At 43.0% G+C, this 27,908-nt stretch overlaps 1 protein-coding gene across 1 annotated transcript in view; it reads left to right on the forward strand.

The window, feature by feature from the left end:
* TMEM201 (transmembrane protein 201) overlaps nt 1-27,908 on the forward strand; it is a 1,168,219-nt gene that overhangs the window by 953,067 nt on the left and 187,244 nt on the right. The window contains exon 9 of the mRNA XM_044063116.1: nt 22,815-23,084. Coding sequence (XP_043919051.1) covers nt 22,815-23,084 — 270 coding nt within the window. The remainder of the gene's footprint in view (nt 1-22,814; nt 23,085-27,908) is intronic.

Raw genomic sequence — 27,908 nt, forward strand, 5'->3', positions numbered from 1 at the left:
GCCTAGCCCGATTGTGTTTGGCTTACGCCACCCCTTGATTTGAGTATACTGTGCCCTTTTTAAAGTTTAGTTTACTGTGCCTCTGTCTAATAGTGACATGGAAGTAATCCCCGGGACAAACCTACGATCCCCCATCCATTCATCAATATTCTTCTTGAAGAGAGTCAGTGAGGTGCTCTGCCTAACATGAATTGGAATTCTATTCCAGAGCGAAGGGAGCCTCTGGGTTATGAATCTGTTCTATTTATTTCTGTGCTGAGGTTCAAGTCCCTCGAGCACGTGGTTCTAAGGGATTTAGATTTACTGAGGTGGAGCATGTCCATTAATTCTGGGTTGGACATAGCTTTATATGTCAGGCATAGATCGCCTCGAAGTAGGCGGTATGCAACTGAGTAGAGCTGGAGTTTTTTTAACCGAGCAGCATATGGCATCTGTTTGAGTCCCTTGATCCTCCTGGTGAGGTACTTTTGGGGTCTTTCGAATTGCTGCAGGTGTCAGGTAAGGTACATCCCAAAGGGGGCATTGTATTCTATGATGGGCCTGATGAGGGATGAATAAAGGGGCACGATTACCTCTCTTGATCTAGATGTGAATCCTTTCTTGATGAGGTGGGCTATGTAGAAGGCCTTTCTGACCACTTTGGCAATGTGGTTGTCAAAGGAGAGATTGCTATCAACTTGGGTCCCCAGATCCCTAATTACTTTCTCTGTACTTAATGGGTTACCACCTATGTGGTAATTTGTGGGCACATTGTTTTTGCCAAAGGGTATGACTATACACTTTTTGGCATTTAGCTTTAGACCATGGCTCTGGCACCAGTTATCCATCTCTGTGAGACCTTTTTGAAGGGTGTTTGTGTCAGCTGGAGAGTCTATTATGGTGCCCAGTTTGCAGTCATCTGCGAACTTGGTGAGCCATAGTCCTCCCACGTTGGCCTGTAACTCAGAAAAGTAAATACCGAACAAGAGGTCCCCGGACAGAACCTTGTGGGATGCCACTTGTGACCGGTTTCGAGTCTGACATGGCTCCAGCAACTCTGACTCTGTGGGTTCTGTCTTTGAGCCAGTTTGCGACCCATCTTGTGACATAGGGGTTTATATTTAGGCTGGATAGCTTATCTATGATGCCCGAGTGGGGTATTGTGTCAAATGCCTTTGCGAGGTCCAGATAGGCTGTATGGACTACCTTCCCTTCATCTATGGCCTTGCTGACTGTTTCGAAGAAGTCGACCAGGTTCAAAAGACAGGATCTGCCCTTGAAGCCAAATTGGGTAGGCTCTAGTGTCTGTAGTTCCCCAATGTCTTTGTTTATGAGTTCCATGATGATCCTCTCCATAGCCTTGCAGACTAGGCTAGTCAGGCTTATGGGGCGATAGTTTCCAGGGTAAGCAGAGGCGCCACCTTTGTGGAGTGGGACCACTGTTGCTATACGCCATTCTTTGGGCACATATCTTTAGTGAGGCTGAGATTGTACAGCAGATTTACTTCATAGGTTCATACTAGGCTGTCTGTCCTAGGGCATTTATAAGCCTAGCCAGAAAGTGTTTGGCTTTCACCACCCATTTTAAATTAATTTTTCTATGCCCTTTTTCGAGGTTAGTATACTGTGCCTCTGTCTAACAGTGACACAGAAGTGATACCCGGGGTAAACCTACGATCTCCCATCCACTCATCAAGATTCCTCTTGAAGAGAGTCAATGAGGGACTCTGCCTAACCTGGACTGGGATTTTATTCCAGAGTGAAGGGAGCCTCTGGGTTATGAATCTGTCCATCCAGCATGTCCTATTTATTTCAGTGCTGAGGGTCAAGTCTCTCGAGCGCGTAGCTCGATGGGATTTGGATTTTCTGAGGTGCAGCATGTCCATTAATTCCGGGTTGGACATGGCTTTATACATCAGGCACAGATCGCCTCTGAACAGGCGGTATGCCACTGAGTAGAGCTGGAGTTTCTTTAACCGGGCAGCATATGACATCTGTTTGAGCCCTTTGATCCTCTTGGTGAGGTACTTTTGTGGTCTTTCCAGTTGCTGCAAGTGTCTGATAAGGTACATCCCAAAAGGGGCATTGTATTCAATTATGGGCCTGATGAGGGATGAGTAAAGAGGCACAATGACCTCCCCTGATCTAGATGTGAATCCCTTCATGATTAGGTGGGCTATATAAAATGTTTTTTTAACCACTTTGGCCACATGGTTGTCAAATGAGAGATTGTTATCAACTTGGGTCCCCAGGTCCCTAATTACTTCTTCTGTACTTAATGGATTACCACCTATGTGGTAATTTGTGGGCACTTTGTTTTTGCCAAAGGGGATGACTATACACTTTTTGGCATTTAGCTTGAGGCCATGGCTCTGGCACCAGTTGTCTGTTTCTTTGAGGCCCTTTTGGAGGATGCTTGTGTCGGCTGGAAAGTCGATTATGGCGCCCAGTTTGCAGTCATCTGCGAACTTGGTCAGCCACAGTCCTTCCGTGTTGGCCTGTACGTCCGAGAAATATATACCGAACAAGAGAGGTCCCAGGACTGAGCCTTGTGGGACACCACTTGTAACTGGTTTGGAGTCTGACATGGCTCCAGCAATTCTAACCATGTGGGTTCTGTCCTTGAGCCAGTTTGCAATCCATCTAGTGACATAGGGGTTTATATTTAAGCTGGTGAGCTTCTCTATAATGCCCGAGTGGGGTATTGTATCGAAGGCTTTTGCAAGATCCAGGTAGGCTGTGTGGACCACCTTCCCCTCCGTCAATGGCCTTGGTGACTGTTTCAAAGAAATCAACCAGGTTTAAGAGGCAGGATCTGCCCTTAACAAAGCCGAACTGGGTAGGACCCAGTGCCTGTAGGTCCCCAATATCTTTATTTATGAGGTCCATGATGATCCTTTCCATAGCTTTGCAGACCAAGCTAGTCAGGCTTATGGGGCGATAGTTTCCAGGATCCGTTGAGACACCACCTTTATGGAGAGGGACCACTGTTGCTGTATGCCACTCTTTGGGCACATATCCTGTAGTAAGGCTGAGATTGAACAGTAGTTTTATGTTTGGGTTTAGCTCTTCTTGGAGTTCATGTAGTATGCAGCCTGGGACACCGTCTGGTCCCATTGATGCTGTGTTTTTTGCTTTGGAGAGGGCGGCTCTTACCTGAGCATCTGAGATGACAGAGGGGCAGCACTCTGCTGGGACAGATATTTGCCCTTTTGTTGGGGGGGAGAGTTTGCGCTGAACCTGTCAGCTAGGATGTTGGCAATGTCTGTGGGTTCGGTGTATTTTTTGTCAATTTGGACTAATTCTGAGCATATCTGGGAATTCCCACCCAGGTTCCTAACATAACTAAAGAAAGCCTTGTGATTATCCTTAGTGTCCTGTGCAATTTTTCTCTCGAAGCTGGCCTTAGACAATTTTATGAGTGCCCGTAGTTTTTTGCTAATACTGATCAGTGATGCCTTCCCTTTTTGGGATTTTGCTCTATCATTTAGTAGCTTCCTCCTTCTATTGTATAGTTTGTTTATGGCTGGGTTCCACCAGACAGGACGTCTGCCTTTGGAGGATTGGGTGTTGGTTTTATTTGGGATCGCATTATCCATGCATTCCTGAAGGTGTTCATAGAATGCGTTTATAAAGGATTCTGTGGTCTGGGCCGTATTTTCCACAGGCCCGGGGCTTTGAAGGATTCCACCTCAGTTTTGAGGAGTGTGAAATTTGCTTTAGAGAAGTTTTTCACTGTGGTTTTCTGGGCATGGGGTGGGGTCGGGATGTGAATATCCAGTGAGATTAGTTTATGGTCTGATCTTACCAGTGAGGGATACACTTCTGGTCTGGAGCATAGAGTCCCCATGTTGGTGATGATCAGATCCAGTATGTTTTCCCCTCTTGTTGGAGTGGTAACAAGTTGTTCCATAGCATTTGAGTTTATAAATTCTAGGAACCTTTGGGCTAGGGTGTTGGAGCTAGAGTAATGCTCCCAGTCTATATTTGGGTAGTTGAAGTCGCCCAATATAATGGTGTTTGGAGTGACCTTCATATTTTCCAGTGTTCTCAGGAAGGCCGAGTGGGATTCCTGGGTTTGGGAGGGTGGTCTGTAGCAGGCTATAAACTGAAAGGCAGTTTTACCAACTGTTAGTTGCACATGGATAGTCTCTGATGCTTCGTGCTTTGCCACCAACCTGGAGGTGTGGGTATCTTTGATGAATATCGATACTCCCTCTCCTTTTGTGGTTCTGTCCAAGTTTTGAGGCCGAAAAGCATGGTATGAGGTATAACCTGGTAGTGCTGGGGTGCTATTGGGAGCCCTGAACCAGGTTTCTTTTACTGCACAGATATCGATGTTCTCTATGCTAAGGAGAGTTTTGAGTGCGTGCATCTTGAGGTTTAGACTTCTGGCGTTGAGTAGCATTACTCTTAGTTTCTTATCCCTTGTGATACCTATGGAGGTGGGTTTGTCTTTTGAGCCTTGCCTAAAAAAGGCACTATGGGGGTAGCAAGAGCCTTTGCCAATATCCGAAAGCCCAGGGGTGACAGGTGCAAGCCGTCCCTAGCGAAGCATCGTGGCTTATCGAGCATATCATCCCAAGCTGACAGGCATTGGATCCCCTTTGAATGACACCAGTACTTAAGCCAATTGTTGAAATTGATCATCTTGTCTTCATATTGTGGCATCATTCTTGGTGAGGGTTAGATACTACTCAAGGTCAGGGTCATACCGGCCTGGGCTACATGCTCAGAGAGCTCCTCTATGTCTCTTCATGTTGTCCAGGGAGGTACGGCTCAGGTCATTCACACCAGCATGGACAATGACTGAGTCATATTTGTACTTGCCTTGGAGTGACCTGAGTGCTTGTGTTATGTGGCGGATCCTAGCGCCCGACAGGCTGCTCACCGTGACCCTCTCCTTGTTCAGCCTGGTGAGCGGGACGTCAGTGTGCCTGACGATAGTCACCTATTACAAGTGTATCAGGTGTGTTGTTTAGTCTTAAGGGCTGTGACTGTTCAGCACACTGACTTTGTGAGATATGTGTTGCACGTGTTTTGTTTTGGGGTAGCGGTTGCTTGGGTGTCTGCTTTGGAGGTCTCTGCTGCTTAGGCAGATCTTTATTTAGAGCCTCCGAGTATGTTTTTGTGTGATTATGTGTTTGGTTTGCTGTCGTGGTAGGTCTATGTGAGACTGGAATTGTAGTGAGTGTGGTTTCCTTCTCCTCCTGACTGGTTATGCCAGTACTTAGTTGAGAGAGCTTAGCCTCCAGTTTGGCTATATGGTTGCATCTCTCACATGTGTTGGAATTTGTTGGGAGGAGGAGAGGGTTGTCTGTGTACATGAGGCAGTTGTAACATTGCCTCAAGATTCCGAGATTCACCTGCTGGACCGGAGAGGAGATTGACAACTGACCTTTGGACATGCTAGAATAATATTGGGAATTCCTTTATCATTGAAAACAAGGGTCAGTGGGGGGAGAGGGTGTAGTGCTTTTAATTTTTAGTGCTGACTTATATAATTGCTTTAGTGAGCAAGTGCCAGGTAACTTAAGTGCAATGTGTTACAGGTAACTTAAATGCAAAAACGACAAACAGTAACTTTCTTTCAAGTGAAACAAGGAAATAAGTACAGTAAGCAATGCAGATATCACTAGTGATCCACAGAAGCGCTGAGAAGCCACGTATTAGGTGGAATTAGCATTCCAGGGAAATAACAAGCAAACAAACAACAAGCATATAAACAAAGCTAGATTCAGCAGGCCTGGCTCTAGTCTATGCTACAGCAAACAAGGTGTACCAATTTCAGTAAGATACAGTTCAAATATTCAGGCACTATAAACCTTTAACCAGAAATTCCCAGCTCAGAAGGGCAGAGTCCAGCCTCTTCTCCCACAAGAGTGCAGACCACGAACCTTCTTAATGTAAAATAACTGGCCTGAAGCCCAAGTGCTTAAACCAGAACTAATACACTTTAAGAATAACAGACACTGGGCTCTCAATCAGCAGTTCCCAACTTAGAAGGATGAAAGCTACCTGTCCTGCCACCACAGTGCATGCTGCAAACCTTCCTAATGTAAAACAACTGGTCTGAAGCCCAAGTGCTTAATCCAAAAGACTTAGAATGATAGCTACACTTTAATCAAGTTACTACCAAGCAGTAATAAATACAATTGAATACTTTAGAGAATGCCTGGATTAGTGCTCAAGTTACACAAAGCTAGATCCAGCAGGCCCGAATCCAGTCTATGCCACAGCAAACAAGGCGCACCAACTTCAGTAAGAAGCAGTTCAGATATGCATGCACTATAAGCCATTAACCAGAAATTCCCAGCTCAGAAGGGCAGAGTCCAGCCTCTCCTCCCACAAGAGTGCAGACCACGAACCCTCTTAATGTAAAATAACTGGCCTGAAAGCCAAAGTGCTTAAACCAGAATTAATACACTTTTAGAATAACAGACACTGAGCCCTCAGTCAGCAGTTCCCAACCTAGAAGGATGTAAGCTACCTGTTCTGCCACTACAGTGCAGACCACAAACCCTCTCAGTGCAAAACAACTGGTCCGAAGCCCAAGTGTTTAAACCAAAAGGCTTAGAATGAGTTTCACCAAGCAGTAATAAATACAATTGAGTACTTTTAAGTTGATGCAAAAGTAAAATAAAGTAGGTAGAAACACAAGTACAGTAAAAGCAGATGAAAATTTTTTTTTTCTGAACAAGTGCTGAGATCAAAGAAACAGATTTGAGTGCTGAAACTAGAAAACTGGCTAGTTATAAGAAAAAAAAAACTAAGCTAGAAGGCTTCCCTCCAACACAGAAGGGCTTGGGGGCTCAGAAGCCTAAAAATAGTCTATACCACTTAACAGGAAAGGGCAGAAAACAAGCTTAATTTTTTTTTCTGTTTCCCAGATGCTCTCTTTGTACACAGTAGGAGTGCCTGAAATCAGAATATGATCTCACTGCACTCAGTTGAGTGAGCAAATGAGATGGGCCCAGAAGGAGTATCCAAACACAAATTTACAAGAGGGGCGGGCAGTTTCAAAGCCACTAAGATTAACACCAAAACAAAAACAGGGAGGATGGGTGGGACTAACTGAAGAGCAAAGTCAAAACTTCCAGTTCAGTTAATATTCCTGCAACACAGTTAAAATCAATTTAAATACTGTATTTTTTGAGGGATTAGTTCTTCTTGGAGTTCATGTAGGACGCAACCCGGGACGCCATCTGGTCCCATGGAAGCAGTGTTTTTTGCTTTGGAGAGGGCGGCCTTCACCTGAGCATCAAAGATGTTTGGGAGGCTGCACTCTGCTGGGATAGATACTTGCTCTTTTGGGGGGAGGGGGTGGAGAAGTTTGCACTGAACCTGTCTGCCAGGATATTGGCGATGTCTGTGGGTTCAGTGTTTTTTTTGTCGTTTAGAATCAACTCAGAACAAGTCTGGGAGTTGCATCCCAGGTTCCTAACATAACTGAAAAAAGCCTTATGATTGTCTTTAGTGTCCTGTGCAATTTTTCTCTCGAAGCTGGCTTTGGAGGATTTTATGAGGGATCGTAATTTTTTTGCTAGTACTGATCAGAGATGCCATCCCTTTTAGGGATTTTGGTCTATCATGTAGTAGCTTCCTCCTTCTGTTGTACAGTTTATTTATGGCTGGGGTCCACCAGACTGTACGCCTGCTTTTGGATGATTGGGTCTTGATTTTGTTTGGGAAAGCATGATCCATGCATTCCTGGAGATGTCCGTAGAATGCGTTTATATAGGATTCTGCTGTTTGGGCCGTAGTTTCCACTGGCTCTGGGGCCTTGAAGGATTCCCATTCGGTTTTGAGAAGTGCGAAGTTCGCTTTTGAGAAGTTTTTCACTGTGGTTTTCTGGGCTGGGGGGGGGGTCGGGATGTGGATATCCAGTGAAATTCATTTATGGTCTGATCTTACCAATGAGGGATATACTTCTGGTATGGAGCATAGAGTCCCCATGTTGGTAATGATCAGGTCTAGTATGTTTTCCCCTCTTGTGGGAGTGGTGACTAGTTGTTCCATAGCATTTCAGTTTATAAATTCCAGGAACCTTTGGGCTAAGGTGCTGGGGCTTGAGTAATGCTCCCAGTCTATGTTTGGGTAGTTGAAGTCACCCAGTATAATGGTGTTCGGAGAGATTGACATGTTCTCCAATGTTTTCAGGAAAGCCGAGTGGGATTCCTGACTTTGAGGGTGGTCTGTAGGATGCTATAAACTGAAAAGCAGTCTTGCCCACTGTCAGTTGCAGATGGATGGTCTCCGATACTTCGTGCAATGCCAGTAACCTGGAGGTGTGGATATCCTTGATAAATATGGAAACTCCCCCTCCTTTTGTGGTTCGGTCCGGGTTTTGGGGCCAAAAAGCATGATATGAGGTATAACCTGGTAGTGCTGCGGTGCTCTCTGGAGCCTTGAACCAGGTTTCTGTCACTACACAGATATCGATGTTCTCAATACTGAGGAGAGCTTCGAGTGCATGCATCTTGAGGTTAAGACTTCTGGCGTTTAGCAGCATTACCCTTAGTTTCTTGTTCCTTGTGCTGTCTACGGAGGTGGGTTTGACTTTTGAGCCTTGCCTAAAAAAGGCACTATGGGGGTGGCAAGAGCCTTTGCCAATATCCGAAAGCCCAAGGATGACAGGTGCAAGCCATCCCTAGCGAAGCAACGTGGCTTTTTGAGCATGTCATCCCAGGCTGACAGACACTGGATCCCCTTTGAATGACACCAAAAGTTTAGCCAGTTGTTAAAATCGATCATTTTGTCTTTATACTGTGGCATAATTCTAGGTGAGGGTAAGATGCTGCTCAAGGTCAGGGTCACACCGGCCTGGGCTACATGATCAGAGAGCTCCTCTATGTCTCTTTTCATGTAGTCGAGGGAGGTACGTCTCAGGTCATTCACACCAGCATGTGCAACGACTGAGTCATATTTGTATTTGCTTTGGAGTGACCTGAGTGCTTGCGTTATGTGGTCTCAGTCGGCCTGAATAACAAAGTCTTGGGTCCTGCGTCGTTTGCTGTCTCTTCCATGACGTCGGGTCGTCATGGATATAAAATATTCAGCTGACTCCATTTTATTCAGTCTTTCTTGCTGCGCAGTGCCCGAAGCAGAAGCAGTTCACAAGTGCTTGACAAGGGCCTATCTTTTTCTTCAATAAAAATCCATGCCTCTGCCATCTCAGCTCATTACAACATAGAGCCTCCCCTCTTTTCTCATCCTCTACTTAAACAGTATCTTAGAGGGGCCAAAATTTTAAGGCCTCCCAGAAGATCACCAACTCCTGCATGGGACCTCAATTTTGTGCTGGAAAAACTCACCCTGCCTCCTTTTGAACCAGCAGCTACCACGGATATAACATTTTTATCTTGGAAAACAGCTTTCCTCTTGGCAATCACTTCAGCAAGAAGGGTTTCAGAACTACAGGCTGTCATGGCTGTCGAGCCTTTTATTACATTTTACCCAGGCAGGGTGTCCTTCATGACCAACCCTTCTTTTATGCCTGAGGTGGTATCCAGTGTGGCTCTTAACCAAAACAATTCACCTGCCAACATTTTATCCAAATCCGCAGAACAAGGGGAAGCGGATTCTGCATTCATTGGACGTACACAGACAACTACGATTCTACTTAAACAGGACCAAATCTCTAAGAAAATCTGAGCAACTACCGGTGGCATTTGCTGCAGGATCAGAGGGGAAGGTTATATCAAACCAGACTATTTCTAAGTGGATAAGCCACTGCATTTGTTTCTGCTACTTGCACCATGGTAAACCTGTGCCCAAAGGTATCAGGTCACATTCCACCAGGGCTGCCTCTACCTCAGCAGCTTTTCTCAGAGGAGTTCCAACCAAAGACATTCTAGAAGCTGCTACTTGGAGCTCTTTTCTTACCTTCACAAAGCATTATCATTTGCCTCTCTTCTCCAAATCCAGGGCAGGCTTTGCCACTGCTGTTCTGCAGGGCCTTATAGATGCTCCTAACGCTATTTAGTTCCATCCTCCCATCCATAGCTTTGGGATTCTACCCAAATGTAATGACTGCAACAGTGAAACATGAAGAACATAGTACAGTTGTGTACACTTACCATAAATGTAGATGTTCAAGTGTATTCACTGTTGCAGTCCGGGTTACCCACCCGCCATCCCCCTTTTCTATAACTACTCTTTCCTTCACTGTATTCTAAAGCCTTTGTGGTGTATTTGCTTTTAGATGAAGGTAAAGTTTATGTTGCTAAAAGTGCATTTACATATATTTCTGTTTATATATATATATATATATATATATATTTTTTTTTTTTTTCTCCCCATTTGGGGGGCACCTGACATCTAGGACAAGAAAAACTGAATAAAATGGTGTCGGCTGCATGTTTTAAACCCCTGACGACCTGACGTCATGGAAGAGGAGACAGCAACCGACGCAGGACCCAAGACTTTGTTATTCAGGCCGACTGAGAGCAACCTGCCAGCAGATTACCCAAATGTAATGACTGCAACAGTGAATGTACTTGAACATCTACATTTATGGTAAGTGTACACAACTGTACTTTTCTCTATCCCTCTGTAGCTGTATTGTAATGTTTGTTGAAGCCCAGCAGCAGCGAGTGCATGGTCACCGTAGCATGCAGTAGTACCCTTTGGGACACATTATGCAGCTCTGAGTACCCAAACCAGACCTGTTCAGCAATCTGTTCTGTATCCCCATTGCCGTAGTTTCATACACCTGCATGTTGTGCACAGTATTAAAGCAGAGTTAGTTGCATCTTTTATTTGAATGTATTTATTAAATGCTTTTGTTCATAGGTTCATACAAGGCTATCTGCCGTGGGGCATTTATAAGCCTAGCCAGAGTGTGTGTGGCTTTCGACACCCCTTGGAATGAGAATACTATGCCCATTTAGGGTTTAGTTTACTGTGCCTCAGTCTAGTAGTGACACAGAGATGACCCCCGGGGTAAACCTACGATCTCCCATCCACTCGTCAAGATTTCTCTTGAAGAGAGTCAGTGAGGGGCTCTGCCTAACATGGACTGGGATTCTATTCCAGAGTGTAGGGAGCCTCTGGGTTATGAATCTGTCTCTCCAGCACGTCCTATTTATTTCTGTGTTGAGGTTCAAATCTCTCGCTCTCGTGGCTCTGATGGATTTGGATTTTCTGAGGTGGAGCATGTCCATTAATTCGGGATTGGACATGGCCTTGTACGTCAGGCATAGATCGCCTTGGAGTAGGCGGTATGCGACTGAAGAGAGCTGGAGTTTATATGGCATATGTTTGAGACCCTTTATCCTCTTGGTGAGGAACTTTTGGGGTCTTTCTAACTGCTGCAGGTGTCGGGTAAGATGCATCCGGAATGGGGCATTGTACTCAATCATGGGCCTGATAAGAGAAGAGTACAGGGGCACAATGACCTCTCTTGATCTAGATGTGAATCCCTTCATGATAAGGTGGGCAATATAGAAGGTCTTCCTAACCACCTTGGCAATGTGAGTGTCAAATGAGAGGTTACTGTCAACTTGGGTCCCTAGGTCCCTGATTACCTCCTCCGTACGTAATGGATTACCACCTATGTGGTAATTTGTGGTTACCTTGTTTTTCCCAAAGGGTATGACTATACATTTCTTGGCGTTCAGTTTAAGGCCATGGCTCTGGCACCAATTATTCATTTCTATGAGGCCTTTCTGAAGGATGCTTGTGTCCGCTGGAGTCTCAATTATGGCGCCCAATTTGTATTCATCTGCGAACTTTGTCAGCCGCAATCCTCCAATGTTTGCTTGCACCTCGGAAAAATAAATGCTGAACAAGAAGGGTCCCAGGACTGAGCCCTGTGGGACACCGCTTGTGACTGGCTTAGAGTCTGACATGGCTCCAGCAATTCTGACCTTGTGGGTTCGGTCCTTGAGCCAGTTTGCAACTCATCTTGTGACATACGGGTTTACATTTAAGCTGGTGAGCTTGTCTATGATGCCCGAGTGTGGTATTGTGTCAAAGGCTTTTGCAAGGTCAAGGTAGGCTGTGTGAACTGCCTTACCCTCATCAATGGCCTTAGTGACTGTTTCAAAAAAGTCGACCAGGTTCAAAAGGCAAGATCTGCCCTTGACAAAGCCGAACTGGGTAGGGTCCAATGTCTGTAGGTCCCCAATGTCTTTGTTTATGAGTTCCATAATGATCCTTTCCGTAGCTTTGCAGACCAGGCTCGTCAAGCTTATGGGACGGTAATTTCCAGGGTCCGTAGAAGCACCTCCTTTGAGGAGTGGGACCACTGTTGCTGTACACCACTCTTTGGGTACGTATCCTGTAGTAAGGCTAAGATTAAACAGCAGCCTTATGTGCGGGTTTAGTTCCTCTTGGAGTTCATGTAGCACACAGCCTGGGACACCGTCCGGTCCCATTGATGCTGTGTTTTTAGCTTTGGAGAGGGCGGCTCTCACCTGGGCATCTGAGATGCTAGGGAGACTACACTCTGCTGGGATAGATATTTCTCCTTTTGGGAGGGAGGGGGCGGAGAAATTTGCACTGAACCTGTCTGCCAGAATGTTGGCAATGTCTGTGGGTTCAGTGTATTTTGTGTCATTTTGGACTAACTCTGAGCATATCTGGGAGTTTCCACCCAGGTTTCTAACATAGCTAAAGAAAGCCTTGTGATTGTCTTTTGTGATTTTTCTCTCAAAGTTGGCCTTGGATGATTTTATGAGTGAACGTAGTTTTTTGCTAGTACTGATCCGAGATGCCTTCCGTTTTAGGGATTTTGCTCTGTCATGTAGTAGCTTCCTCCTCCTGTTGTAAAGTTTGTTAATGGCTGAGGTCCACCAGACAGGACGCCTGCCTTTGGGCGAATGGGTCTTGGTTTTATTAGGGATTGCATGATCCATGCATTTTTGAAGGTCTCCATAGAAGGCATTTATAAAGGATTCAGCAGTGTGGGCTGTGGTTTCCACTGGCCCAGGGGCCTTGAAGGATACCACTTCAGTCTTAAGAAGTGTGAAGTCGGTTTTTGAGAAATTCTTTACTGTGGTCTTTTGTGCAGGGGGTGGGGGCGGGATGTGGATTTCCAGTGAGATTAATTTATGGTCTGATCTCACCAATGAGGGGTATACTTCCTGGTGTGGATCATTGTGACCCCATGTTTGTGATGATCAGTCTAGTATATTATCTTCTCTTGTGGGAGTGGTGACTAGTTGTTCCATCGCATTTGAGTTTATGAATTCTAGGAACCTTTGGGCTAGGGTGTTTGGGCTTGAGTAATGTTCCCAGGCAATGTTTGGGTAGTTGAAGTCTCCCAATATGATGGTATTTGGAGAGGCATTCATACTCTCCAGTGTCTTCAGGAAGGCTGAGTGGGGTTCCTGAGTTTGAGATGGTGGTCTGTAGCATGCTACAAACTGTAGGGCAGTTTTGCCTATGGTTAGTTGCACCTGGATGGTCTCCGATGCTTCGTGCATTGCCACTAACTTGGAGGTGTGGGTATCTTTGATGAATATGGATACTCCCCCTCCTTTTGTGGTTCGGTCCGAGTTTTGGGGCCGGAAAACATGATATGAGTTATAACCTGGTAGTGCTGGGGTGCTCTCAGGAGACTTGAACCAGGTTTCAGTCACTGCACAGACATTGATGTTCTCCATACTGAGGAGGGCTTCTAGAGTGTGCATCTTGAGGTTTAGACTTCTGGCGTTGAGCAGCATTACCCTTAGTTTTTTTCCACTTGTGTTTTCTAGGGAGGTGGGTTTGTCTTTTGAGCCTTGTCTAAAAAAGGCACTATGGGGGTGGCAAGAGACTTGGCCAATATCCAAAAGCCCAGGGGTGACAGGTGCAAGCCATCCCTTGCGAAGCAGCGTGGCTTCTCAAGCATGTCATCCCAAGCAGACAGACATTGGATCCCCTTAGAAGGACACCAGTAATTAAGCCAATTGTTAAAGCTGATCATTTTGTCTTTGTACTGTGGCATCATTCTTGGTGAGGGTAAAATGCTGCTCAGGGTTAGGGTCATACCGGCCTGGGCTACATAATCAGAGAGCTCTTCTATGTCTCTTTTCATTTTTTTGTTTTAGAAGTGGTGGAAAAGGATGTAAGGGGAGGTTTATGGGAAACCTCTATAGAATATAAAGAACTGTTGTGGCAATTATCCCTGGAAGCTAATAAACACCCAGGTCTTAATGATATGGTTTCCCTTGCCCCAATGTTAAAGATGAGAGCAGCAAAACTTTAGGTGCCTATATGATATGTATTTGTTTTAAAAGATTCTTGCTTTTGGTATTATATATTTTTTTCCCTTCATGGGTAGTACACATTATGTATAAAAATTGTATTTCTTGCTATTTCCACCGATTTATTTTTATATGTATTGAACTGAAGATGTCATTGTTATAAATTTACAATTTTAAATTATTATGAGTATTATATAAGTTTTTATGTGGTTTTAACATGTATTTGGATGATTAATTATAGAATATAATATTAAAGATGTAGTATTTTTAGGACTGTGTTAAATGAAAATATGGGGTTGTTTTTCTTTAGGTTAGGTGTATGTATGCATAAAAAGAAAGATTGGTTATATGAATTAATTAATTATTTAATTACTCTAATGTTTTATTGAATAATTTTAGACAATTAACTTAATGATATATAAAGCTGGGAGTGTTGTATGATATGCATTCTGTTCATCTGAAGAAGTCATTCGAAACGTAAACGCTTGTTGGTTTTGTAAAGCGTTAATGTGCTGTTGAGTTCTTGGATTTGTGCAATAAAGAGTGGTACGTTCTACAAGCCTTTTACTCCACTTTCCTCAAGTTGAATTTTGTGTTTGGTTGGACTTGTTGAGCAACTGTTTCCATCGCTTTTTTCCGGGTTCTCTTTTCATATAGTCTAGGGAGGTACATCTCAGGTCATTCACACCAGCACGGACAATGACTGAGTCATATTTGTTCTTGCTTTGGAGTGACCTGAGTGCTTGTGTTATGTGGCGGATTCTAGCGCCCGGCAGGCAGCTTACTGTAACCCTCTCCTTGTTCAGTATGGTGAGCGGGACGTCAGTGTGTCTGACTATGGAGTCACCTATTACAAGTGTATCTGGCATGTTGTTTGGCCTTAAGGGTTGTGACTGTTTAGCACACTGACTTTGTGAACTATGTGTTGCATGTGCTATGTCTTCAGGTAGTGGTTGCTTGGGTGTCTGCTTTGGAGGCCTCTGTTGTTTTGGTAGATTTTTACTTAGAGCCTCCGAGTATGTTTTTGTGTGTTTATGTGTTTGGTTTGCAGTTGTGATAAGTCTATGTGAGACTGGGTTTGTGGTGTGCGTGGATACCTTCTCCTCCTGACAGGTTTTGCCAGTACTGAGTTGAGAGAGCTCAGCCTCCAGTTTGGCTATATAGTTGCATCTCTCACATATGTTTGTATTTGTTGGGAGGAGGAGAGGGTTGTCTGTGTACATGAGGCAGTTGTAACATTGCCTCAAGATTCCCAGATTCACCAGCTGAACAGGAGAGGATGCCAGCAACTTGACCCTTCGACATGCTAGAATAGTGTAAAGGATTGCTGTGTAACTGAGTCAGAAAGGACCTATAGGGAAATGGGTACTCAGGGGGATTTTAAGTGAATGAAGTGCTTTCTTTTTGTTTAAGAGTGCGTTATCTGTATAAAAATGCTTTAGGAGCAAGTACTGGGGTTTTCAGATAGAAAATAGACTTTAGATTACAAGTAGAGCAGTTCTAAGGGAAAAATTGAAGAGCAGACTTTGCGGAGCCAGAAATAGTTTAAACTTCATTAACCAGCGCTGCCCGATGCTGCTCTATGAGCAACTTTGCGCTAATTCGCGCAAAAGCGGGCTTTATAGCAGGGGGTTGAAAAGAGCTAGGAAATGGCCCAAAACGGCCAATAAACTACAAGTTGTTGGGCTGGAACCACTCCTTTAGGGACAAATAGACTGCTCAGTGCTCCCAACACCCACTGGTGAACAAAGAAGCTTCCTCTTATCCAAATAAGGATATGGACGACACAGGAACTATGACAGCCCAGAGAGCAGCAAAATCTGAAGACTGGACTATTCTAGTTCAGTAAAGGCGGGAAAACCAGGATATTTTTTTGTTTTTTTGGTTACAAACAGACAAAAAGATGCAGTAACAAACAGTAAATGCTTTAAATCGGCTAGCGCACTTGAGTGTGTTAGCCTAACAGTTAAATTAAGCAAAAACAAACTTTTTAAAGTGCAAACAGTTCAGAAGCAAACAAAAATACAGTGGATCAACTTGCAGAGCTAGTTTAGTAATATGAAAAAGCTTTTAGTTGAAATACAGCAGTTAAAAAAAAGAAGAAAGCCAGAAAAATACTTATAAATCAAGGGAAAGTCACTCTTCCACTCTCTGCTGCTTGTAGAACTCTGCAGGACACCACGAGGAGCTGTGCTGAGTTGTATACAAGCTCAAAAGCATGCTAAAGCGGGCTTTATAGCAGGGGGTTGAAAAGAGCTAGGAAATGGCCCAAAACAGCCAATAAACTACAAGTTGCTGGGCTGGAATCACTCCTTTAGGGACAAATAGGCTGCTCAGTGCTCCCCACTCCCACTGGTGAACAAAGAAGCTTCCTCTTATCCAGACAGGATAGTAAGCCGAGATAAAGCATCTGTCCTTGTGAACTATGACATGGAGCAACATGGACAGGGATAAATGTGATGTATAGAGGCAAGTGCCATTTCCTTGGCCTGGGGAGGGGTTGAAGCCCTGACTGGAAACTATATGAGCAGGATCTGTTAGTGATTTGAAACACTGAAAGAACCAGTTAGGGAGGGGGTGCACTAGCTTCTGCCATCCTTAAGGGAACCCCTAACTTGCATGACTGGCATCTAGTGGAGGTAGGAGACGCCCGCTCATGCTATAGTCATGTCTAGATGTTTGCGGACACCAAGCTGGGCATAGCATAATAGGTACATTATGCAGATCCGCTGGACCTTGCCCACACGTTGTAGTGGTATTAGCGGACATCAGGGTGCTGTGTGGTCCAACAGGTAAGCCGAGATAAAGCATCTGTCCTTCTCGGCTGTGTGGATAATTGGCTTTTTGCACACTTTGGCTGTCACTACAGCACTCAGGGTGTCAGAGGGAGGAATGGGTGATCAGATGGGAAGGAGCTGTTTGGTTGGCAGTCATGAGGGGCAGAATTAACAGAGAAAAAAGTTTAGTGTACCCAACTATCAGTTGTGTTTTTGTTAGGCAGGAGAAAGCCAGAATACTGAGAGAAGGACTCAGACACACAAAGAGCATGCAAACTCCACAAAAGCAGTGACTGGATATTAGAATTAAATCCAGGACCCTAGAGATTATCTGACCAAATCTGCTGATTTAGTGGTGACTGCATCGTCCACTACTGTCACTGTGAGCAAGCTGTGTGGCATAGAGGTAAAGCCCTAACTTATGACCTATGTCATCTGAATTTAACTTGCGTCTCTGGTTCCTGTTGAAGCTGGCCAGATGAAAAGGGAATGATGAAACACTGGTTTGTTCATTTCTTGGAGAGGGTAAGGGGGTGTGCAGGGGAGGCAGTTGGTTTTGTAAGCCTCAGTGATTATACCAAGGACTAAATGAAAGCTGTGGTGCTGAAGATAGGTCAGCAGAGTGTGGACATGTGACCACAGAGGTTGGCGACATTGGCCTCACATGCCCAATACATGGCTACTTGATGCCAACCTTTCATGTTAGTTGGAGAGGGGGCTTAAAGAGAAAACCCCATACAAGCAACAGTATGACCATGCCTCACCTGGTGCAGTTACACACTGTGTATGGTGGCTTACACTTCTTGGGACCTGTATATGGAAAAAACTGGCCTACCCATCTATGTATGTATGTATACAAATTATATATATATAGATATATATATAGATATATATATTTATAAATTATTTATTTGTTTTACGTTTTTTTGTTGACCGGGATAGTCCGACTGGATATATGTCCGCTTTCAGCGGAAGTCCAGGGAGAATAGTAACAAAAGATAATACACATTAAACATTTAGTAAATGCTAGTTTCAAGCAGATTACAGTCATAAGCAAATACCAGCATTTAGCACATATAGTACTAACTTCTTATAAAACACTTTACAAAACACAACATTATTTTCAAAGTTATATAAACATAACATTACATTCAGGTTTAAGACACATTGAGCAGCTGTTATACAATTGACCCTTCCTGAAAAGGTGTGGTAGAAAAAAGTTAGAAATAGTTGAAGGTAAGGCACCTAAGAAATATGTCACTAGTAAGTTTAGTGCAAGGACATATTCAATGAGTTTTGAAGTATTTCTTGAGTTTGTTTTTGAACTGAGTTAGTGAGGGTTCTAGGGTCAACTCAGCTGGGAGTCTGTTCCATGTTTTTCCAACAGATTTGGCAAACAGAGTCTCCCCCAACTGATAGTTGGATTTATATGTTTGAACTATGAGTCTAGTGGATGATCACAGTGGCTGGGTGCTGGTGTAGGGGCTGATAATATTTTTTAGTGCAGGTGTATTTTCTGGTTGGTAAAGGAATTTATGTGCCTCTATTAGCTAGTTGAACTGTAGTAGGCTAGGCAGTTCAAGCCATCCTAGGTGATTTAGGTTGTGATAGTGGTGTGTCCGGTAGGCTGTGCCATTAGCAAATCTGGCAATGTGGTTATAGCAGGATGATAGTTTATTACGATCTGCTTTGTTTAAGTTGGAGAACAGAGGTGAGGTGTAGAGAAGAGTTGATAGATGGGAACGGGCAATTGCAGTTCTAGCAAGTGGGCTAAAGAAAGGCTTGATTCTGTAAAGAGAACCAAGTTTTTTATTAATGGTTTTGATAGTTTGATTGATATATGCATCAAACTTCAGACTATCAACTGTGACACCCAGTAGTTTAGTTTGGGCTTCTGGGGAGATGATAGTGCCATTGTTAGCGGTTATGCTGAAGGATGGCAGGGGGGGGGGTCCTGCATGTGGGGGAGAAGAGGAGCAGCTTAGTTTGGTTGGGGTTTAGGATTAGATGTTGATTGGAGAACCATTTTTTTCACTGTATTGAAGGTATTTTGGGTTAATGTGAATAAAGTAGGTGGTGAGGGTTCAGAACAAATCAAGGTGGAGTCATCCGCATATTGAATGCAGGTAGCATCTGGGATGACTGAATGAAGGCCCGTTGATAAAGATGGAGGAAAAGAAGCAGGTCCTAGTATTGAGCCCTGGGGGACTCTAATGTGATGGGTAGGCGAGATGATAGCTTGTTCTGCCATAGGACTGCCTGTTGCCTGCCCTGCAGGTAGGATTGAAACCATTGGAGTGCATGGTTGTTTAAGGAGAAGGCCTTCAAGTTATTTGTAACCATTTTGTGGTCAACCATGTTTAAAGCCTTGGATAGATCTAGAAAGAGTGCTGAGGACAGTTTATTATTGCAGTTGTGGTTAATGACGTTAGAGAAAGAGAGGAGGGCAGAAGTAGTACTGTGGTGTGACTTAAAGCCATGCTGAAAGTTGGACAACAGCTTGTTCTGTGTGAGTTAGTACATGAGCTGTATGTGTGCACACTTCTCCATAATTTAGCTAGAGGTGACAGAATAGCTATGGGTTCAAAGTTTGACAGCTCAAGTGGAGCTGCCTCCTTTATGGAACGGTATGACATGGGAGATTTTCCATATAGTGGGTACAGTAGTTTCAGATATAACTCTGTTGATCAAGATTGAGATGGGTTATGCTATGGTGTCAGCAGCCTTTTGCAGATAGTCTGCTGGGAGGAGGCCGGCAGTCAGGGTGGCAGGTATTAGTTTCTGAAGTAGAGCATAAATAAGTTGAGTAGGAACAGGTTGGAACGTGAAGTGTGTTTGGGTACTGGGTGTGGCTGCATTAGAATTAGAGCCATTGGGAGAGACTGGATAGTCTCTGTGAAGAAGCTGGTGAAGTTATTAGAAATGTCTACTGGGGATTTTTGTTGGGAAGCAGAGCAGGGTGGAGTGGCAGTTTGGCCTGGGTGGAGTAGTTTGTTTATTCCTGCCCAGAACTTTTGAGGTTTGTTTTGGTGTTTTTGCAGTAGATGGTAGTAGTAGTACTTTTTGTCTAAGGTTATGGATTTTTTTGGTGTCATTCCTTAGCTGTATGAATCTTAGTTGATCAAGTGGGGCTTTTTTTTTTTCATTAGGTGTCCCATGCTTTGTTTCTGAGTGAAATGTTGGTTTTGGTATCTTTAGAAAGCCATGGTGCAATATTAACTTTGGTTCAAATAGAGTGGGTGGGAGCATGGGAGTTGAGAATAGCAAGGAATTTGGTGTTAAAAATATGCTACTGCTTCATCTATGGGGAGACTTTTTAGTACTGACCAGTTCCATGCCTTAAGTTCATTTTGAAACTTGGTGAGAATAAAATTATTGTTGTTTCTTAATGTTCTATAGGTGGGTTGGTAGGAGCAGTCTACTTTGAACTTGATTACATAGGTGAGACAGTGGTCACTTAGGTCATCAGGCAAAGTGCCTGATTTATAGGATTGAAGAGTGGCATTGACGAGTATCCAGTCTAGGGTACTTTCCTTGTTATTGTGTTTTACTTTCCTGGTGGAGGAGGTTATGATTTGAGTAAATCAGTAGAGGTTTATGTGGGTTGTGGGGGTTTCACAAGAGCAAGTGTTCCAGTCACTGTAGTAATCTCCAAAAACAATTGTTTCTTGGGGGTAGTTATTGGATAACCAATGTAAGAAGTCTTCTAAGGTTTCTGTGTTCCTCCCTGGGGGAATGTAGAAACAGACAATGTTTACTTTTTTTTTTTTTTTTTTTTTATTAATTTGTAGTTTTGAGATAAGAATTTCAGCATTATTGAACTGGGGTGATTGTTGGGTGTCTATGCTGACAGGGTAGACTTGTAAAGTATGGCTACCCCACCACCCTTTCTGGTGGTATGGTCTAGTCAAAACATATTGTACCCTGGTGGCAGAATCTCGTCCTTGGTGGCAGGCTTTAGCCACGTTTCTGTTAGGCATAATATATGTGGGGAATGAACAGCTAAGAGGTCATGCAGGTGCCGAGTTTAGTTATTTATGCTCCTAATGTTTAGATGGCAGGCCAGCAGTGAGTTAGGAGGTCTGTCTGTTGGAGCTGTGGTGGTAAGGGATATAGTAGGATGGGTTAGGGTCAACAGGTGGGGATGGACCAGGGTTTGTGTGGATGTCGCCGTCCTTTGTGAGGTTGTAATATATCCTGGTTATAAGTTTTAAGATTTTGAATAAAGTTTTGTAATAGTGTCTAGTTTTAGGGCTAATGTAACTAGGTCTAGTAAGATGGTCATATTTAGGGGTTGAGGAGGTAAGCATGAGGGAGGTGAGTAAGGGTGCATTATTATCTGTTGTAGATGGGATGGATGTTTGGAATTTAGGGTAGTGGAAACCTGGGTGATCCTGATATTCGTAGGCTGTCAGGAGATATGGGATGAGTAACAGGGGTAGAAGTAGAGTTGTTAAGACTATTTTGGGTGATAGCATACCTAGTGAGTGAGACTTGAAACTTAAGCAGAGCAGGGATGAACCAATGTCTGTACTAAATTGTATCACTTTAACCTGTTTGAGGAAAGAGGGGGTGGGGGAAAAGAGAAGGCGGTGGGACTGGTTAGAGGGATACTTTGACTCAAGACCCCACACCAGAGGTAAGTTGATAATATACACACATGTGCATATATATGCCTTAAAAAGAAGAAAGCTAGTTGTACAAGAACAATTTCTACATACTAATCACTAAAATAAACTGTTGTCTTAAATTCTAATGTGTGATCTATGTCAAAGATCACTTTCCATTCCTATTAAAAATAAGAAAACTTGATTTAAGTTGATATTGCTTGTTTAAACCATTGCTTATTAAGTAAATGTACGGTTGCAGTCTAAGAACAAACATTTTTTTCTTTTGTTTTATAGTCTAGTAGGCTGCTTTGTGTGTGAAAGTTTGGTACAGTGGAGTTTGGGAATTTGTCCTTTCTCCACTGCAGTGCAATCTTGTAGTTGCTATATGTAGTTAGCAGAGCAGTGTGGGGGTATAGGTCGGCTAACTCTCCTGAAAAAGTGTCTTTTTCTCTTTACTCTTTTTACAGACACTGTAGAAAGATCACTCTCTCTCTTCGCTGTTTTGAGTGTTCGATAATTTGTGCAACGATCATGTATGTATGCGCATGTGTGTGTGTGTGTGTATATATATATATATATATATATATATATATAAAATATATATACATATACATATATATATATATATATATATATATATATATATATATATATATACACACACGTATATATATATATATATATATATATATATATATATCTATATATATATACACACACACACACACACACATATATAGCTGGGATTCAGCAGCATTGTGCAGAAAAAAAATGCAACCTGTTGACTGATGCACGAGTGCAGTGAGCTACAAAGAATGAGATGTCGAAAGTTTAATGTAAGCGACTGACTGGCGGTAGAACACCTCATTTCTACAGTTATTAAATATGTGCTGCCATTTTCATTTGTGTTGTTTACCTTTTGTAGGTTGTGGGACTGCAGCTGAGAGGTATAGTCTTGCTTTAGAGCAGAATACTGATGTAAAAAGGGAAGAAAAGAAGTTTCTACACCTCAAATCCATACTGTAGTGCACCGTAAACCAGTAACATCTTTCCTGTCATGGGTGTTTGTGCTAACCACCATGTTGCTCTGCATTTCTTTGGTGCAAAACACTGTGTTCTTGAATAAATGCTAGTACAGACGTACATGTCGGGGCTAAAGATGTGTCTTTGTGTACAGGTTTGAGGGTGGGCACTCCTTATTTATGATGAGCTACAGTGCTGAATTTTTTCACATGTGCTGCCTTTCCTTTCAACAGATTACTTTTCCCTCATCTCTGGAAGCTGTCCGTCATCTCCACTACCATCACCTTCCCCCTCTATAGCAGGGTCTGTAACTTCAAGTCTGAATTCCTTACGATGTCGTCGCCCACTCATCAGCCCAGCACGCTTGAACCTGAATGGACAGAAGCTGTTTACATCACAGAGTGATATGTTTTACATGCCTTCTGGCTCAGATGACAGCAGTACTGGCTGTACAAGTAAAGTTTGCACACCTGAGCTTCCACGTTTTCCTTCCCAGAGTCCTGGTAAGTTTGTACCTTGTTTATCATGTAACCACAGGTGTCTAACGTAGAGAGGTTGTAGAGTTTTGTAAACCTTCCCCCACACTTTCTACAGAGGTTGTTTGTGATTCCAGATAATAGGCTGAATGTTCTTTTCTTGTTGTGTTAACTAAACCTCTTAGCTTTTACTTTTCCCTGGCATTTTTTAGTTTTTAGTGTCATTTGTAGCTTACTCACCCTTGAGCACCTTCCACTCTGTACATATTCTGATTTACTTTCCTGTCTGTTTTAATGTCCCAACACCTTAGGCACTGTAATAGCCTTTCTTTGTGTAAAACTATTTTTCTTTAACTGTTAATGTTTTTGATCCCTGCTTTTAAGGCCAAATGCTCACTATTAAACCGTTTGTGCCTTCCTTTGGTCTCATAGCTTTATTTTTTGGTACATATTATTTACCTAAGCATTAACCTTGTTATTTGCATTGTTCTTCCTTGTGGTTACGCTGGTACCTGCACATTCTGCTGCTAACAATGCATATTGTCTACACGGCTGTGTTTTTCTTCTAGGTCATCCCTTAGAAAGGGGTACTTTCAAGGCCAGTGTGGCGGAAGGCAACCAAATAAATGCATATGTTATTTTGGGGGGGGAAACAGGGTGTGGTAATTTGTTTCCTTCTTACAGGTACATTTAAGCAGTAGAAGAGAAGAAACATGGTGGAACAAAAAGAGCATGTAAATGACTAGTACAAACGATATTAATACCATCTTAACTCATCATGCATAGCTTATATGATGGTTCATGCTGAAGCTGAGAAACATGGAAATGAGTTTACTAAGTATGTCTTTATTGCCAGCATTCAACTTAATGTAAGTCCGTTAATGTTAGCACTTCACGTAGTCATTCTTCGGTTGCATACGTTTGTAGGTTAGTATTAGGTTATCTGCCTTTGCAGGCCATTTTAAGCCTAACCGTATTTTCAAACCCGAAGGTAAGAGTCAAACCCTGTACCCTGTGTCTAGGAGGTAGACGCATTAACCATTAAGCCAATCTTAACATAGTTAATAGGATGGAAATTGTTTTTCTTTGTTTTTTTTCTTCATTTTGTCATGTTGAAAATGGATGGACAATGTCATCCTTTATCCCATTACATCAAATTTGAAGTACTGACATGTTTAGGAAGATGTTGAAAAATTGTGGTCATAGAATTCAGATCTGAATACACTTTTCTCTCTTACACTCCCCAAACACACATACACTTTTGGTTCTATTTGTAAGTGGTGTGAATTTCAAAAAATATAATTAATGCATATACCTAGATTCCCAATCTGTCTTTTAAAATGTAATGGGTAAGAATTGTGTCAAATGTCACCTGTTTCAGCTTTATGGTAATCAGGGTATTTTGAATACTTATTTAGCTACATTAAGAAGGTAAGGTGGCTTGCAAACTGTAGAGGTCAAATCCAAAATCTCACTATGTTAAATAATGTCTGGAATTATGAGTATGGTGGTCAGGCATGCTAAATTTTTGTTTAAAGTATTTAAAAAAAATTGGTAGAATATCAGGGCATGAGCAAAATTTGTTCATGGTGAATAACAGTAACATTGGAATTAGTTTTAACATTACCATATGCAGTGTTTCTGTTCAAAAGCCTTTTAATTCACTTTTATTTATCCAAAAACAGCAGCTCATCTTTTCTTTGGGTAGATATATTTTGCCCAGTTGCTTTATTGCAGGCATTTCGTAACACAGAATTACTGTCACAGCTGGGGAACATTATTCCCATTTTGTAGGTGGCTCAGGCTTATCCCTTTCCTTTGAAAACCTTTTGTTAGATCACCAGTTTATAGTAATGCTTGGGTGTGTTGTGAGAATGATTTAGAAATATTCTGTTGCAGTATTGTAACCCACTTAGGAAACCGCATATTACTGTTTCAGGGTTGCTACGTCTGTGATTGACCATGTAATAATTACTAGTGAAAATTTGAGTGACACTGTTGAAATAAGACATTACTATAGAGGCCCTTTGTACTGGGTAATGACTAGGCTTTCCTCTTCTGACGAGTTTCTTTTTAATTTTTTGTAATGTTTCCCTACAGCAGTCTGCCTAAATTATGTCACATAAGTTCTCCTTAGTCTTTCTAACACTTGGGTCCAACTTACCCATTATGGACCAAGGGTCTGCAGGCAATAACATTCTGTAAAATTTTCCTTAGAGCTAGCGGAGATGAATCGGTATAATGTTGTGTAGTGCGATCCTCAAAGCTGCAAAAAGACTTGTGTCCTGCTCACTGTTCCACTCTACATCTGGTATGCAGTTATGTTCATATACAATTTGCTTACAGGATCAGGTCCCTTGTCTTCACAGAGGACTGCAGCCCCGAGCAGAAAATCTGTCCCCCTACTCCCAACATCAGTGAGATAGCAAAACTGTTTATATCCTCTCAGCCATCTGCACAGAGATTTAGATTGGATTCCATCCCTCTATGCTACAGAGCCAGTCTCTGTCTGAGGACTTTATTTTGGCACAGAATTTTTGCACTGTCCAGCTTCCGTGCATGAGGATGCATGTGTCCCATGTTGGTGCATATAGTGACTGCAGTTGCTGGATCTCAGAAGGAATACCCAGCCAAGTGCTATTGGTTCATAACTTCTTCTAAGACTGCTTTGATTCCCATTCTAATATTAATCATAGGGAAGTTCCTTTGTTGGATACATCATTATAAAATCACTACCCAGAGCCCACTCAGGTACCATAGTCACTACCTGTGAAAGGTGCATCATTAGTGCTACAATTCAACTTACACGTAGGAGAATGTGCAACAAAGTGGCAGCTTTTATGTTAGCCAGAAGAGGATTGGCAAGATTGTATCCACTGAAATCTCCCCCTCCCATCTCTGCTGGACAGACCTATTCTGCCCTTTCAAGGCCTGCAATATCTGTGTCAGCTAGAAGAGAATTGAATATGCCCTTTCTTCAGGCAGTGACATAGAGAGTTGGAAGAGCGTTTCCCAGCCATTCACCTCTTGATTGATAGCCATGGTTCAAACACCACTGCTTCAACACTTGAACATATGACTGTTTTATCTCTTCCCACAGAACAGGCCCTTGAGCCCCCCTACCAAAGGTTCTGTGGCTACAGTTTGGCCCAGGAAGCGCTGCTGTTTCACCTTTCCATGTTTCTACCTTCCCAGTGAGAGTCAAGGGAGTTTCCTACAGTCATCATGTGCATAGCAGGAGCGCAGGCATTCTCAATACAAGGCACATTTGAGCAGTCTTTAATTTGTAAGGAGATTAGACCTTGTGGGTGCAAGAGTGCAGCTTTAGGGAGCCTAATATGTTGCTAGCAAAGAGCCCCTGAATAAGGCCTATCATGGACGGGCAGACACTGCCTTTACTGTGAGTTTCTCATCAGTGAGAGGCCCACTTCATGACTCCCACTCAAGACTTGCCTGTTACTCACCCCACACTTGCTGCATTGGGTGAGTACTGTCTGCTGCTGTTGATAGTGGGTGGAGTCTCTCTCTCTCTCCCATTTTGCATCTGCCAGTGTGGGGGGAGTTAGGGAGTACTGAAGTCCTTGTTTTGAGACGGTTAAGAATAATGGGTTGTCCCTTTCCTTTAGCTTCCTTTAAAATACACCCCCTTCTTGGAGTGATACTCAGGATGATGTCCTTTGTGGCTTGTCATTTATCTCTTCATCATTCTTCTCTTCAGAAAAATCTGAACCAGTTTTTGATAGAGAAGTTTATGGAATGTGTACACATCTTTTCTCTCCCAGCCAAGGAACCTGATGTTAGGAATGCTATCCTTGTGTCATGGAAGCATCCAAATTGTGGTCTTTCTGCTCCTGTGGTCACTGTTGCCCTCTCTACTCCTCCACTGGAGTGAATTGCTATCCTAATTAAGCATTGAAGAACAGATTCATGTGCAGTGTGTCTTCAGTTTTGTGTAAGTCTCAGACACCAGATTTCTTTTCATTTAAAGAAAGTTCACATAAGAAGTTCAAGGCTTTGGACAGGGTGGCCAAAGACTATTTCCTCGGGCATGTTGGGACTCACTGACCTCATTGTTCTGCTAACGTCCTTATTTCCAGTCCCCACTGCTAGGACTGTGAGCTACCTGATTCTTTGATGCAAGAGTTTCTGGTGAAACCCTTATGACGGCTTCCTCATTAGGCTTCCTTGTCACCTGATCTAACTTTGAATGTGCTGCCACTGGCAAGGGCAGCAACACCCAAAATGTGCTTGCACTGGATGGCATAGTTCCAACTCTTCTTCTGTAAGTAAAAATTGAAGCACCCCTTTCTGGATCCAGTTTCCCAGGGATAGACCTTTTTTCAGAAGTGTAGAAGGTTTTTTCAGGACATTGTGGAAGAGACAAAACATGCTTTCATCACAGGACTGGGTGTCCCTGTATTGCTTCTCACCTTCTCTGATCTTAGACCACTTCAGCACGGAGAGGAGAGTCCATTCTGCAGATGTTTAGGTGGAACAATCTGGTCCTACTGCTAACAACTGACAGGCTTGCTTTATCCTCTGTTCAAACCATTTAGTTCAGCAGACTTGAAGTTCATGTTCTTGAAGATACTGTACTTGATGGCAGTTAATTCCATTCACAGAGATGCAGGCTCAGATTTGTAGAGAAATGGATTCTGAATTTCGCAAGGATCAGGTTTCCCTTATGACTGACTTCCTTCTGCTAACACAGACTCAGAAAAAAAACATGGCTCTGACTAAATAAACCCTATTCAAATATTGCTGGATTCCTTGTTTTTTTTGTTGTTGCCCGGCTCATGACCCCTAAGGTCAGTATCCACTCCAGCAGGATTCGTACTCATCCCATTGCCT

The sequence above is a fragment of the Protopterus annectens genome, chromosome 2.part1 (assembly GCF_019279795.1).
Source record: "Protopterus annectens isolate FY-2018-M chromosome 2.part1, PAN1.0, whole genome shotgun sequence".
Classification (NCBI taxonomy): Eukaryota; Metazoa; Chordata; order Ceratodontiformes; family Protopteridae; genus Protopterus; species Protopterus annectens.